The sequence below is a fragment of the Talpa occidentalis genome, unplaced genomic scaffold (genome assembly GCF_014898055.3).
Source record: "Talpa occidentalis isolate TD23 unplaced genomic scaffold, MPIMG_talOcc4v2.1 talOcc4.16, whole genome shotgun sequence".
Classification (NCBI taxonomy): Eukaryota; Metazoa; Chordata; class Mammalia; order Eulipotyphla; family Talpidae; genus Talpa; species Talpa occidentalis.
The window spans coordinates 50,396,992-50,412,076 of NW_023601653.1; the positions used below are offsets into that span (position 1 = coordinate 50,396,992).

Below are 15,085 nucleotides of genomic sequence, written 5' to 3' on the forward strand. Positions count from 1 at the left end.
CGCGTCACCACTTGCTCCTTCTTCCAGGGACACCACTGAAGGACGCGCATATGCTCAGGACACTTAAGCTCTGCCATCCCGAGAGCAGTAGCGTGACCAGGCACCCAGGAAATGCTGAAACTCACTGCAGCCAAGCCTGACGCTGCCTGAGCAGCAGGAGGCCACATCGTCTCTCTGGAGCATCCATCCCCTCTCTGACCTTCCTCCTCCTCTGATGCGTGCAGAAAGCCTATTCTTCCTGCTTAAATGTCACCACCATCTGTGAATTGCCTTCCTCAAACCCTGGTTAAAAGCCATTTCTTTCCTTTCTTCCCCTTCTCTAGGTGATTTCTCTCAGTGATACTGTTCACTGTTTCAAAAGACATGCTTTATCTTTCTTACTACAGGTTTCCAGAAAGCAAAATAACATGCCATTCTTTTTTTTTTAATTTTTCTGTTCCTACTGACACACACACTATATTATAAATGTGGTGGGATTAAAATCAGTCATTCAAGGAGCATCCCTCTAGAAGAAACTATAAAAATACCACAATTTCACGGCTAGAAACATTTTATTTAAAAGAACAACTAACATGTGATGTTAGCATGCAGTGCATGGGATTGTGGGGATCTCCAGAAAGCATTCTTTGGAAACACAAGGTACACAAGGCATACTGTTGCTGCAAGAAACTCAAATGGCATGTAGGGTGGGCTTCACCATCAAAACAAAGGACGTGGCATTTATTAGGGGCTACACACCTACCCTCCCCCAACAGCTTCCTCCAGGAAACACCCAGTGGGTTTTGTGTACCTGTCAGCAAGCCCCTACCTGGTCTCCCTCTCCTCATGCTGCAGAATCAGGTTGCTGTAGAAGTTCTCCAGAGTGAGCTTGGCCACTGTCACTCTCTCCCGGGTGTGGTTGCTCATGGGGAAGGTTGCTGCTGGCCCTGCCGCCATTGCCATCTCACAGAACTGTAAGAACACAGGACCAACTGTCAAGAGAAAGTCACTTTCTATTCCTTATGATAAATTCTGAGAATGGATTAATTTCTCCTAAGTAAAGTCCTGTTCTAACAGTTAACACCTGAGTCTTTCACATTAAAAACAATACAATGCTAGCAAAGAAAGAGAAAGATGCACTGTTTCCAAAGCTATAGAAATTACTTTTGACAAATTAATTAGCAAAACCCTGGGTGAATACATTAAAGAACCACCAGAGACTGTCCACACACTATACAGGCACATTTATACAAAGCAAGCATTCAAAACAAAACTCAATCTATTTTGTTCTGTTTTAGGATTACTAAATAAAATACGTAATATTTTGCCAATATTTATATCCCCAATAAGTGTTGCCCTCCTAAGAGTTAATGCAGTTTAGTAAAGTAGTAACAAGTGTCTTATGCCACATAAATTCTATGAAACTTGAAATGTTACATCAAATATGCCCACAAGATCAGTTTAAAGCAATTCTTATAGGTACACGTTTTAGGGGAAAACTTCTTTTAAGAACAAGCTCCTCTGGGTGGAGCTCTTGGCTGTCATATTTCATTCTGAATTCTGTTTTGTTCAATGCCGCGAGGTCTACACCATAAGGTCTGATTCAATGACACTGAAATGCCTGTAGGAACCAGACTGGAAACATAAATGTATGAATTAAGTTAGGGGACAACGGCAAATTCTGTGGCCTTAACTGAACATTCAAGTCAGCATTTAAAAGCCAACAGGCCAGCCAAACAGAGCTCTGGCTGGAAGAAGATGATATGGACAACTAGACAAGATAAGAAATGCAGCAAAAGGACTGCTTTGAAGGGTGAGAGAATGAACCCAGGTGGCTAGTATAGGTGGGCACTGACCAAGAGACATGCCCACCACCGTCCACATCTCCCCAGGAGAGTACACTAGATCCAAACAGTGAAGAAGTTTCTTGCTTCTGTGCAAGGGGTCACCACATTCCATCCTTGAGAAGACCCAGACTGCCAACTGACCATGCAACACTGCACTCTTAGTTGAAAGGATGCCCCTAAACTTGCCACCTACTCCCCAACAACCACATCTCCTCAACTCCATGAAGACACGGACCCCTGCACATCAACATGAACTGGCCTAGACAGACTCCAGGGATAAGGGAATGAACAGAAGAGCTTTCTTGTTCTTCCATGTCAAGCAATTCAACACAGGTTGAAAGCAAATGATTTAATTAATGGAAACTCCCAGCTGCACTGTCATCTTGTAGGGTTTATACCTCAGTGGACTCCATGAGCCTCACAAGTATCCTGCCTAAAACCATGTCTACCATTCTGGTTGTTCTAAACTTGTCCTTCTATTGACTGCTCTAAATTCCTTACAAGAAGTTGTAAAGTACAGTAAGGAAGTAACACTTGGAAAGGTCCCAGCCAGTGAGCAGTAAAGCCAGGGGGCCACCTGCCTCCCTCACCACTCATCTTCCCCAAGGATTGGGATCCTTTGTGCCTTCCTTTCCTCACAGGACCCACCCTCTAATCAGTGGTTATTCTTGAAGGCCCAGAGTATCTCAAGTCCTACTGCGATGGCATACCCCACCAGGACAGATGGAGCTGCTGGCACTCTTTCCAGTGTGTTCACTTGCTCTTGGACCATTGTGTTGCAGATACTGGGTGGTGGCCTCCATCTCTCTATCCACTGTAAGACGAGCAACTCTGGGCAAGAACTTTTCCTGATTCTTTCTGAGAGTTCATGATGATATAGCACAGTCTTTGACTCATGACAACATTAATGAATGAATCAACCTAGCAAATAGGGGTGGAGGAAGAATGGAAAGAATCTGTAAATATACAGGACAGCACTCTATAAAGGTTGGCTATTAAGCAGCTGTGGAAAAAGAAATTACTGAACACAGTGAGATGTCTAGAGATCTAACTGGTCATATTCAAATCCCCAGTACACTCTGAATTCTAGTCACCCTTCCCCAGAGGAATTCCAGTATTTTTTCTGTCTAGTTCATAGGCATAGTCTAAGGCTATCTGAGAAAATAGTCAGCAAAGCCACATGGTGTATAAAAATGTAAGAAACTATTTTGGCACCTAGTTTGACCTTTTTAAATGTGTTAAATGCTTTGATAATAATGAGTGTTATTTTTAAAAACAATAAATAATGAAAATAAATAAAACTCAGGAATTGTCATGGCCAAATGATTTTTCAGCACCAAGCTGTTCTTCTTGGAATGCTATCTAAAGCAATGCTACCAAACCATTTTTGGAAATCCCAGGATCAGAAAGCTCATGCTTTGTGTTCAGGGTCAGATGCAGAAAAGTCAGAGAAGAAAAAAATAGAAGAGGTATGGCAAACAGTAAATATTCCAAATATGTTTGTTAATTGGGATTTGGGAACCTGGTGGTGGAGCTAGGGAGCAGATGGACTGAAAATCAAGGAATTCAAACAAATTAAAAAAAAATCAAGATTATACAAAGTTAAGCAAATGTCTTATTGCAAGACTTCTCAGCATCTTTAATAAGTAAATCTGCACCCTAAATCCTCAGAAAGGGGTTAGGTATACAATTTGCAATAGTATTCCAGGGAGCCTCCTTCAGGCATATATAAAATTTAAGTTCATAGATAACTCTTTAAACACTAGTGGAAAAGTGCCTGTTATTTTTTCTACTAACATTAAGGAAAAAAAAAAAAAGAACCATTAGATGTTCTATCAGAGAGAATGCCTAGGGATTTCAAAGTGCTTTCTGATTTGTCCCAGAAATCTGGAGATGACAAGATGATTTCCAAATTGTTTTGCCAGTTCCTAACCGGATAAAAGGTCAAGACCTTACTATACTGGTCCAAAGTCTATAATTTTCCTTTCAAAAAGTGAATGGTGAAAAAGCAAATAAAACTTTGTATAATGTCTGTTGAGAAAAGCACAAAGAAATCACGCCTGAGTAATGGTAACAGAAGTCAAAAAACTGTAGGATGAACTCAGGCTTGGCCTTGGAAGGCAGTGGACTGGCCACTAGGTGCCTGGAGGAAACAGCCTGCCCTGTTCAGTCAGCCAAGGTGCAAGGTCTGGCCCTTGGTGTCCCAGGGCAATCAAATTCTGGAAGTTGTTCTATCTTAAGGAGGTTCATAAGAGACTGACACACAAAACATAATGGCATTTACTGAATTACACATGAGAAAATGAGCAGCAAGGAACAAAGAGATGCTTGATCTCCTAGCAAATGCAAGTCAGATGTAAAGCTCAGAAGACAGGCGATGCGAGGGCACAAAAACAAGAACCGTGATTCCGCTGAAATGCTTAAGGATTGGCAGCACGGTCAGGTGGGCTCTCATCAACAAGCACATGCTTCTGACCCCTGCCCTGGGCACATCTGCCCATGTCCAGTAGTTGGAGAGATGGCCAGAAAGAAGCAAGATTACTGGGTGGAGGTAGCAGAAATATTACTAAGCAAAACCTTGGGGGGGATTTTTGTGAAAAAATGTTAGGGAGTTCAAAACAATTCCAAATAAGAGGAAGTGTATACATTCACAGTACAGAAATAAATAAGAAGTTGTTTTGGTTATAATTAGTTTAAAATCCAGAAGAGGACATGAAGTAATGAAAAACAACCTCTAGATACCATGAAATGTTATCATGAGGGCTAAGTTCTCTCCATCCACTTATACATAGGTGCAAGTAGATGTGTCTTCTGAGCAAAACCTATGCCTATTCATCTTTGTAATGAAAGCAGTATAGTCCTTGAAAAGGTGCTGAGCATGGAGTAGTTATTCTGTAAAGAAGAGTGAGCAAGTGAACTCCAATTAAATGGATTTTAAATTATTTTTCATATATAATTTCCTATGGCATCATTCAGTGCTATGTAAACCTTCAGAAACAAATCCTACTTGAGATACACAACTGCAGAAAAGCCAAATCCCACCCTACGACTCGATTAACTATCTTCAGAGAGTAGCTTAAAAAAACAAGAAAAAAATTTCCCTCTAATCAGACACAAATAGGTTTTAAATATTTCAGATTAAACAAAACCAGAAACAGAACTGATCAAATTATTACAAAGATTGATCCAGATGACTGGCACTTATTATGCTGCATATTTATTCTTCTAATTGATTTAACACTGTTCTTTGTCTTTTATTAAAGCCCTTTCTTTGTCCAGAAAAAGAACAGGATACAATTTGCAAGTCTAGAATTCCTGGACTGATAAAAACAACAGTAGGTGCCCTTGAATTTCCTGTCCACATGCTTTCTCCAGACTCCCCTATTCATTACTGGAGACACTACCAAGAGTTAAGTCCAACATTCTTTCATTTATCAAGCCTGGGGACAGCAGATAACAAATCTGGCAGTCAGGTCGTCTATAAATAGTTGTGGTGTTTCCAACCATTCACCATCAAACTGCTGTAATAGGAAAACAGAACTGTTTTACCTGACTGGTAAAACACTATTTAACAGGTGATCTCACTTTAGTTTTCACATATTACATTTCAAGGAAAGAGCACTCTTAATGCCGCTATACTGCCATGGAATATAAAATCATTCCTAAATTCACCACTAGTTGTAACCATAATGTTCTGGGCTGCAACAGGCTAGATACCCTATTTAGGTCCCTAATAACAGAACTGCCATGGCCTCTTTCCTCTAAGGGATAATCATAAGCACAAACATTCAGTCAGAAGAGCATTCATGTCCCATCACTAACTTTCACTAATATTACTTAGTATTTATTAGTAGTGTTTTCCACCAGCAGTGCTGCAGATCTATACCATGTGCTGGCACTGCACTAAGAACTGAGAATGTGAAGACTGATAAAATATGGTCCTTGGGTAGTTCACAATTTCATGGGGATAGCAAGACGGGAAAAATCAAAAGTTTACTAAAGGGGAAGATGCTTGAATTGAGTGGAGGAGGGGTAGGGGTGGGGGTAAGAGTTCACAAGTCAAAGAGACAGGACGGAAGAGGGGACATACAGAGAATGACATAAGGATATCGGGGTCAAGACGTGTGGTGGGAGTCATTCAAGACTTAATTAAGTCCAGCACTAACAGCCAACATACCTCTGAGTGCTCACCCACCGAGAACTCTTCTAGAATCTCACATGCTTAACTGTATCGATGTCTACCTGATTGGCACTTACCTAGCACAGGGAAGATGGCAGAAAGGCTAGGAGGAAGTTAAACTGGAAGAATGCAAATCAGTTTAGGGGGACTTGATAAAAAATAAATAGGAATTATAAACTGGTAGCCTGTAATTATATTTTGTTTGGCTCATACCATGATTTACAAACTGCAGGTTTTCACATTACAAATTCAGATTTCTGGTTCCCTTTAAAGAACTGAGTGTCAAATATGAACCCACATTCCTGTCTGGAATAGAAGAGGGAAACAGCATCCCAGTGGGCTCCACCAAATTTCTACTCCCATAGGCCCTGCCTGCTTCATGTAAGCACCAAGATGTTATAATTAAAGATAGCAGCAGAAGAGACTAAAAGTGGGGCTCAGATACATAGCTGGCAAGAACAAAACCTACAATGACCATTGGTTTTCAGATTTGGATGACTGGGTGCATGGTGAAATTGTTAGTAAGGACAGTAAATACTACAAAAGCTCACTTGTTCGGAAGTGAAAATAAATCCAAGGCTGATCCTGAGTTACCTAACCAGACTCAGAGTCTACACTGCCAGGGTGGAGACAAAACATGCAAATCATGTTAGGTTGATGGGCTGCTTAAATGGTGACAGAGCAGTGATAAAGGGTCCAACTGCCTGGATCTGAATTTTGGCCTAGACATATTAGCTGTGTGACTTTAGATAATTATATAAACTTTCTGTGCTTCTGTTCATTAAAATAAAGATAACAATGGTCAACTTCTATACATGCTTAAGTCAATACAAGACTTAAAAGAATAGTGATTTAATTTTCTTTGGCTAGATTCCTGGAAATGGAATTACTGAATAGTATGATAATTCTATTTTTATTTTCTTGAGGAACCTCCACACTGTTATCCATAATAGTTACACCAATTTAGTTCTCTTACCAACAGTACACAAGAGTTCCCACTTCTCTACATCCTCACCAACAGTGTCATTTCTTTTTTTTTTTTTTTGATACAACCCATTCTAACAGGTAAGAAGTGATACTACTTGTGGTTTTGATTTGCATTTCCTGGGATGATTAGTGAACTTGAGCAACTCTTCATGTAACTGTTGGCCATCTGAATAGCTTCTTTGGAAAAATGTTTATTCAGGTCCCTTGCCCGTTTTTTCGTTAGATTATTTGTTTGGTTTTGCCACTGACCTGTATGAGTCCCTTCTACATTTTGGAAAATTAACCCCTTACCTTGTGTTTTTCTTTGTGGGAGCATTTTAATTACAGATTCCGTGTCCTTACTTGTTAACAGACTGTTCAGATCATCTGTTTCTTCAGAATTCAATCTTGGCAGCTTATTTGCTAGTAGGAATGTATCAATTTCTTCTAGGCTGATCAATGTATTGGTGTATAATCACTCACAGCAGTCTCTTATGACCCTTTGTATTTCTGTGGTATTAGTTGTAACATTGCCTCTTTCATAAATGTTTTTATTTGGGCACTCTTATTTCTTGATTAGTATCGGTAAAGATTTTGCAATTTTGTCTATCTTGTCAATGAACCAACTCAATTTTATTATTTTTTGGATTATTTTTCTATTCATTTATTTCTGTTCTGATCTTTGTTATTTCCTTCCTTCTGCAAACTTCAGCTTAGTATGTGCTTCTTTTTCCAGGTCCTTGAGGTGTAAAGTTAGGATATTTTGAGATTTTTCTTTTGTGTATATTTCTCACTATTAACTTCCCTCCTAGAATTGTTTCTGATGCATCCTCTAAGTTCAGGTACACTGTGTTTTCATTTTCATTTGCTTCTGTTTATTATTGTTTTTTATCTTTAGATTTCTTCCTTGACACAATGGTCAGGAGCATGTTGTTTAATTAGCATGTATTTGTGAATTTTCCTCCTGTCACTAATTTCTAGTTTCATGCTATTAAAGTCAGAAAAGATACTTGATAGAATTACCATTTTCTTGTATTTGTTGAGATTTGTCTTGTGGTCTAATACATGTTCTCTCCCAGAAAATGTCTTGTGTGTGTATAAGAACGTACATTGTGCTGCTACTGGATAAAATGTTTTGGGTTTTGTCTGTCATGTTCATTTGGTCTACAGTGTTATTCAAATCTGCTATTTCCTTATTCTGTCTAATCTATTCGTTATTGAGACAAGGTATTAAGGCCCCCCCCCAACTATTATTATAAGACTGTTTTCCCTTTTAGTTCTGTTGGTATTTGCTTTATATATTTAGGTTTTCTGATATTAGGTGCATAGTTATTTATAACTGTTATAACTTCTTGATGGATTGACCTCCTGTATCATTATATAATGACTGTCTTTGCCTCTTACGACCATTTTGGCTCTTTTGCTTGATCTACCCTAGCTATCCTTTTCTTTTGGTTACCATTTGTTGAAACAACTTTTCCATTCCCTCCCTCTCAGTTATGTGTGTCCTTAAAGTTACAGTAAGTCTCTTATAGGTATCACATCACTGAATCTTGGTTTTATCTCTGCAGTCATTCAGTATCTTTTGATTAGAGAATTTAATCCATTAACATTTAAGTTATTACTGATAGGTAAAGACAATTTTCACTTTGTTAACTGTTTTCTGTGGCACTGTGCCAGCCTGGGGAAGGGGCAGTACAGTCCGAAGGAAGCACGGCCCTCCCCTCTCCAATGCCATCCTTCTCAGTGCCCTTGGTCCAGGGGTTGCTCCTGCCTCACCCTTGGGTTCTGTGATTTTCACAATGGTGTCCTGTCTATAGACACTTGCTAGTTGGTCTTTTTGTGAGGAAGACTGAAGCCAGGAATGCCCTATGTCACCATCTTGATACTACCACTCCCAGGGCTCATTCATTGTAATATTTCCAGTAGGTACTATGCCAATCTGTATCAAGAACTTTAAAGACTATTTTTAAAAATCTTTTAGCACCATAATTCCACCTTTAGGAGCCTATTCTAAGAAAATAATCAAAATTGCAGCAAATTATACTTTTTTAAATCAATGCATTATCTGAAATTGAAAAACTAACAATTGGCTTAAAATTAGGTAAAATGACTGATGGCATGGTGATAGCATAAAAATTATGGAAATAGCAATCAAGAAAATTTCCCAAAAAATTTAACATCAAAAATAACGTTAAGGAAACCAAATACAAAGTTCTGTCTTGATGGCAAATATGAGCTCAACTAGATGAAAAAGAGTGGATAAATTATGTATGGAAGTCATGGGTAATTTAAATGTGCCTTATCATCTTCTGAATTTTCCAATTTTTCCATAATGGGAAAACAACCAATTTTATAACAAGCAAAAAATAAGAATAACTGTGTGAGGGTGGGGAGAATGAGAGCAGTAAATGGGATCAACTTATATTTCTGGCCCACAGAGGAGGTTTTCCAGGCACTACTATACTTAAGAGTTTTCTTGTGAACCAAACTCTTAGTTTTGGTTTAGTGGTTTAGTTCTGGTTTAGTTCTGGGTTAGTGATGGCAAAGACTCTGAAGTTGTGGAATCAAACTTAACAAACTATATGATTTACTTTTCATTCCACATTAAACTCATGACAATCCAGAAGACTACTAGGGATTCGGAAACATTTTTCACTCATCCCTTATTCTTCTCCTCGAGGAAACAGTTTTTAAATGACTTAATGCCTGCGCATATTTTCAAGGGCTCACACTGATACTCTTTCCAAGCAGTCTGTCCACTGGTAAATCAAAAGGTCCATATCAAAATAGAAAAGCACACATCCCAGCCAAGTTGACATGCAGTCTCATTTAGGTAAGGGGACTTACTCCCTCCAAATCAGAAGGGACATGAAAGATGCTCTAGCTTTAAAGTTATCCTCACCCCCTTTACACTGTCTTTGCCTGTTTTAAAGGAGCTAATGCCTCATTCAAAACACCAGTTAACCAAAAATGCTAATTTTGCATAAAATTAGAGAATTATAACAGTTATAAATAACTGGTCTGGTCTGGTCAGAGAGCACTGCATACATAGGCCAGAATAGCAGGAGAGGTGAGTGAGAAGTGGTGTGACCTGCTGTGGTGGGAGGGAACAGACTGATGATAATCATACACAATATGAGGCTTGAAAACAGACTTGAGTTTAAGTGAGGATGTAAAATATAAAATTTCAAAACACAACTTAACTGGAAATATGAATGCATTTTCATTATTCAAAAGACTCAACCCTTCTATAACTTCAGGAGGGACTTAATGTGGGAATTCTTCCATTCTACCAATTTCTTTTGTATTTTTAAATTTTAATGTAAAAATGACTGTGTTAAGTTGTTTGCAGCTTCTTCCAAATGAAAACTGCTCACTGACAGAAATCTGACTAATTTAACAACCTTAAACCCAGAAGCTGTAGTCCTTTTAGATGGCAAAAATTAGATTCGACTAAAATTAAAACATGATTATCACCAAGTTTACAATTTTAATACAGAAGTAGCAATGAGTTACTTTTAGCTATTTTGAATCATTTAAACTCTCCCCAGAGACTCACTGACCATCACAAGTGACCACCAAAAATGCTCCCAGCTAAAAGCAGACACACCATGTGACTCCTCAGACTCAGAGGACAGGCTAACTCGCCCTTCTGCTCCCATGAGAAAGTCCAGGTGGTGCCTGCCTTATCAAACACCAAAGAACAAAAAGCTTTAAGGCATAAAAGAATTTTTTTTCAGTGCTGGTAACATTTATAATTAATACCTGAACAGCTTATTATGTGTCAAACAGGGTCACACCATTTTATTGAATTGTGATCTCTACAACAGAATTCTGGTTTGTGTGGGAAACAAATATAGAAGAGAATAAAGATGCCTAAATGGAATAAAAAATAAATTGTATAGTTTGTTGTCATCAAGGATATCCTGTAATTCAAGTAAGTATACTAGCAAACCCTCCCATAAATCAGCTTATGAGTTCAATTCTGCTCAGCATTTTTCTAGATAGCGTAAAGATCTAAGATCACAAACTTAGTTCACCAATACAAGATTATCAGAATCACAGAACTTGAAAAGAGAAGTTACATTATCTGCTAAGTCAGTGTCACGGCCATCTGTCTGTCAGGTAGGCCTGGGTGAGAACCGGTCACTTAGCCTTCAGGTAGGGCTCCTGCTCTGGGCCACTTGCTGCCCTGGGTGGGAGGTGGCAGGGAAATAGCCTCATAACCCTAGGCCACGTGGTCCTGCTGAGTTCTAACACAAACTTCCATTCCGACACCACATCACTACTTCCCTCTGACCCGGAGGAGCTATGGATGAAGTAACTGGTTTCTGCCTGCTTTATTCATCCCAAACTCTCTGGAAAACACAACAGAACACCTGAGCTTGAGGCAAACCTAAGTGTACCTATATCTAGATCTCTGAAATCTGCCACAGGTATTGTGTAACAGATGAAATGAAGCATTCTAAAATAGAATGCTTTTTTCTTTATAAGTTTTTCCCCCTTTTTAAAAAATTTATGAAAATAAAAGGTTTTATATGACAATCTCTATTAGCATGTAAATTGCACTGTGAAAATGACCTCTCAGTCCTACCTTCCACAATACCCAGTTGGGACTTTGGAGTGAAAAAGCCTGGATTTATACTCTGGGTCTGCCACTTAAGACCTGTGAAACCCCTGAGGGCACCAGTGTCCTGCACAGAGACAAGGACAGCAGGTAAGCAGCAACGACTAGGATTTATTAAGTTACTTCACAAGTGGAAGTTTGTTCCAAGCACTTAAACATATTAACGAATTATGAATAAAGAGGCTGACCGATGTGTGTGAAAGTACTAAGTGCCTGAGATTCACTGATGTCCACTGAACGCTGTTATGTACCCCATATAAACACACACGCAGATAAGGAGTTAACATAAATGGGCTCACAGATGTAACAGGTCTGTAGCCTGCTTTCCTCATCACTATCTTGCAGATGTCCCGTGATATTAATACATATAGATCCACTTTATCCTTCGTAAGGAGCACACAGTAATAATATTCTCTAATACATAATGAATGGTTTTGTGCTGGGCACACTGCCTTGTGTTTATCACCTCACTTAATCCCCACGCCAACCCTAAACAGTATGTGCCATTACTGCTCCCATTTAGGGGTGAGAGGAAAGAGAATTAGCTGCCTGAAGAGCTTGCCCTAGACCACACAGCGAGCTGTGATGGCAGAACAGGTTTTCCAGATTCCTTTGACACTAAGTGACCACAGCACCCTGCATCTTCCAGGGCGTCATAGTTTGAAACCAAAGTTCATGAACAGATGTTTACATGACTCCATGGGGGGGGGGGGAAGGGTTTTTAGCAATGCTACAGCGAGCACAAACACATTAGATCATACACCGCATAGACTTTCTTTTACTTCCTTATACACTTCCAGAGGGGCAATTGCTGACTCTAAGAATATTCACATTTGAAACTGTGATTCACAGGGCCAGGATGTCTTCCAGAGTGACAGTACAAACTGACCATCTGCAGCAATGTGAGGAGTCAACACTGGGTACTGGGCAACTTTTCAGTCTCTGCCAGCCAGACAGGTTCAAAGAAATGCGTAAGCATTTTTTTTTAATAAGATGAGTTCAGCATTTCTCATATTTTATTTTATCTTTTTTTATAAGATTGATTATTTATTTATTTATTTATTTATTTATTTGTTTGTTTATTTATTTATTTATTTATACATACAAGCACTGGGTACAGTCAGAAGTGCGGGAGGGTGAGAGAATTCACCAGAGCCAGAGCAGGGAACAGAACAGACAAACTGATGAAATACACTGCTGAGAGGAGCAGCGGGCGAGACAGAAGAGGTCCACCGTGCCACCAGGGGAGGCCCAAGCATTTCTCATATTTTAAATAATTATTTTTTATAAACTGACTTATTTACGCCTTTTGTCCACTTTTGTTTCAAAAATTCATTCTTTAAGAGGTTCAGGCTATCTTTGAATAACATAATTATGACAGTCCATTTTTTAAAAAGATTTGTTTATGCCTACAAGAAGTGTGGTAAAGGCCAGAGGGGGGTGTGTGTGTGTATGTGGGTGGGGGGGGTTGTGTGTGAGAAGATTCACCAGAGACAGAGTGGGGAGCAGAACAGGCAAATTGTGAAATACACTGCTGAGGGGAACAGTGGGCGAGTCAGGGGAGGTCTGCTGAGCCATGTGGGTAGCTCCCTGGCAGAGGATCGAACTCGTGCTGTAGCAGCTGTGGGCTTCAGAGGTTGCGTCTTAACCCCTTGTACCATGGGTGAGGCCCATGACAGTCCATGTTTAGCTATTATAAACAGCTAAAACCATAGCATAATGCCAGTGTTTAAATAATTTCAATTTATACCACTTTTAAAAATCAGAGCATGCTTTAGTTCACACAGGAACTATCATTATTACATTAAAAGTAGGGCAATTTCCTACAAATCAAAACTATTGCTATGTGATTCAAAGGTTGCAAGAAGTGTACATAGGAACATAGTTTTCCAATCTATTTAAGATTCTCTGTTACTTAGATGTGACATTTAGACCCTGGTCTAAATGTTTGTTTGACGAGGGTGTTTGTTTATTTGAACCAGAATATATTAATTTCTCTTTTTAAATGATGCCAGTATACTTCTCAGCGGAATATTTCCCAGCTTAGATAACAATTCTCCGGAAAACAGCTAATCAATGTGCTTCCCACTGTCACCACATCACTGACACCGAGGCTTCGGTTATCAAGCACATCCCCTGTGCCACAGCACCCGGGCATTATCGCCTTTAACCCATTTACAAACAAGAAACTGAGGCTCAAAGAGAGGAAACTGTGTGCCGGGGGCCTCTCAATGAGAAAGTGGTAGTGCTGGGATTTAAACCCTGCCTGACTCCAGGACTATTGTTCTATTGTTTTAACATCATCCCTAGTCTTTATGACTAGACTCAATTACTTAAACAAAGCTAAAACCAAAAATAAAGCCGTAACTTCCTAAGGCAACTTAAGAGAATCACAGATCTTTTCTTACATGATCACCTTTTTTACTCCTGATAAATCTTAAATCCTCGCATAATTCCTGATCTAAAAGAAACTTAAAAGGATCACCTCACCCATCTTTCCACTAGAAACAAGATTGTGTTAACCTTCCTCCCACTCAACCTGCCCTCTTGCCCAAACTGCTCAACAAATTGCTCAAAGAGTTTTATAATCTGTGTTTGGGAACCTTTACAATATTTCATAGGTTATTTGCCATAGAGTTTTTATTCTATTTACTTGTTTAATAGGAACAAAAGGATCAGCATGCTTTACTGTGTGAAGGGGATCATCACCCAGCACAGAGTAGTGGCCCTATTCGAGGGATTGAAATGAACATAGATGGGGTTCTAGGGACCTTAAAATAGCCTGGAAAGGCCAGAAAGGTCTCCTGCAGGCGACAAAGCCTCCCTCCTATCTGCTGGGCCACTACACACTGAGAAAGTTCCACTTATTCTAACCTTAATCTCTCCCACTGAAATCTAAACTTACTCTTCATCAAGTTCTCCATAAAAATGAAGAACTTTTTTGCAGCGATTAACTTGCTCAAATTCTCACAGCAAATAAGAAAAAGGTAGCTGAAATCAGTACCAGTTTCTTTTGGCTCTCTCTTCATTGCATATTTAAAAGTTCTTACATTTTTAGTCATCTTGCTTAGGGAAGAATGGCTTGTCTCCCTCAAGACAACTGTGAAACTAATTTGAAAATTAAGTTGCCTTTATGAAATATTCAAGCCTAGTACCTATCTCCACTGTGCTTTTGAAGGCCATTACTGATAAAAATAAAGTCACAGGTAACTTCCATCAAATACTTCTGTGTCGAGGGCAATGCTGAAGTTTCACAAGCGTGAGTGACACTGTTGTGTGCACAGTGATTCTGTGAAGTGGTTGTTTCCCACACTTACCAATGAGGAAGCTGAGGCTCAGTTAAGCTGCATCCCGAAGATAAACTAGTCAACAGAATCCACTTCAGCCCTGTACCCACATTCACAGCCCGCTCTGCTCTCCTGTCCCTCCTCTGAACTTTACTTTTAATGGGGAAGCCTCCCTTTAGAGAGTGCTTTGTTCCTG

The 15,085-nt window shown here is 39.4% G+C and overlaps 1 protein-coding gene across 1 annotated transcript in view; it reads right to left on the bottom strand.

Moving 5' to 3' along the window:
* STK38L (serine/threonine kinase 38 like) overlaps positions 1–15,085 on the bottom strand; it is a 68,014-nt gene that overhangs the window by 25,463 nt on the left and 27,466 nt on the right. The window contains exon 3 of the mRNA XM_037514192.2: positions 809–951. Coding sequence (XP_037370089.1) covers positions 809–942 — 134 coding nt within the window. The 5' untranslated portion in view covers positions 943–951. The remainder of the gene's footprint in view (positions 1–808; positions 952–15,085) is intronic.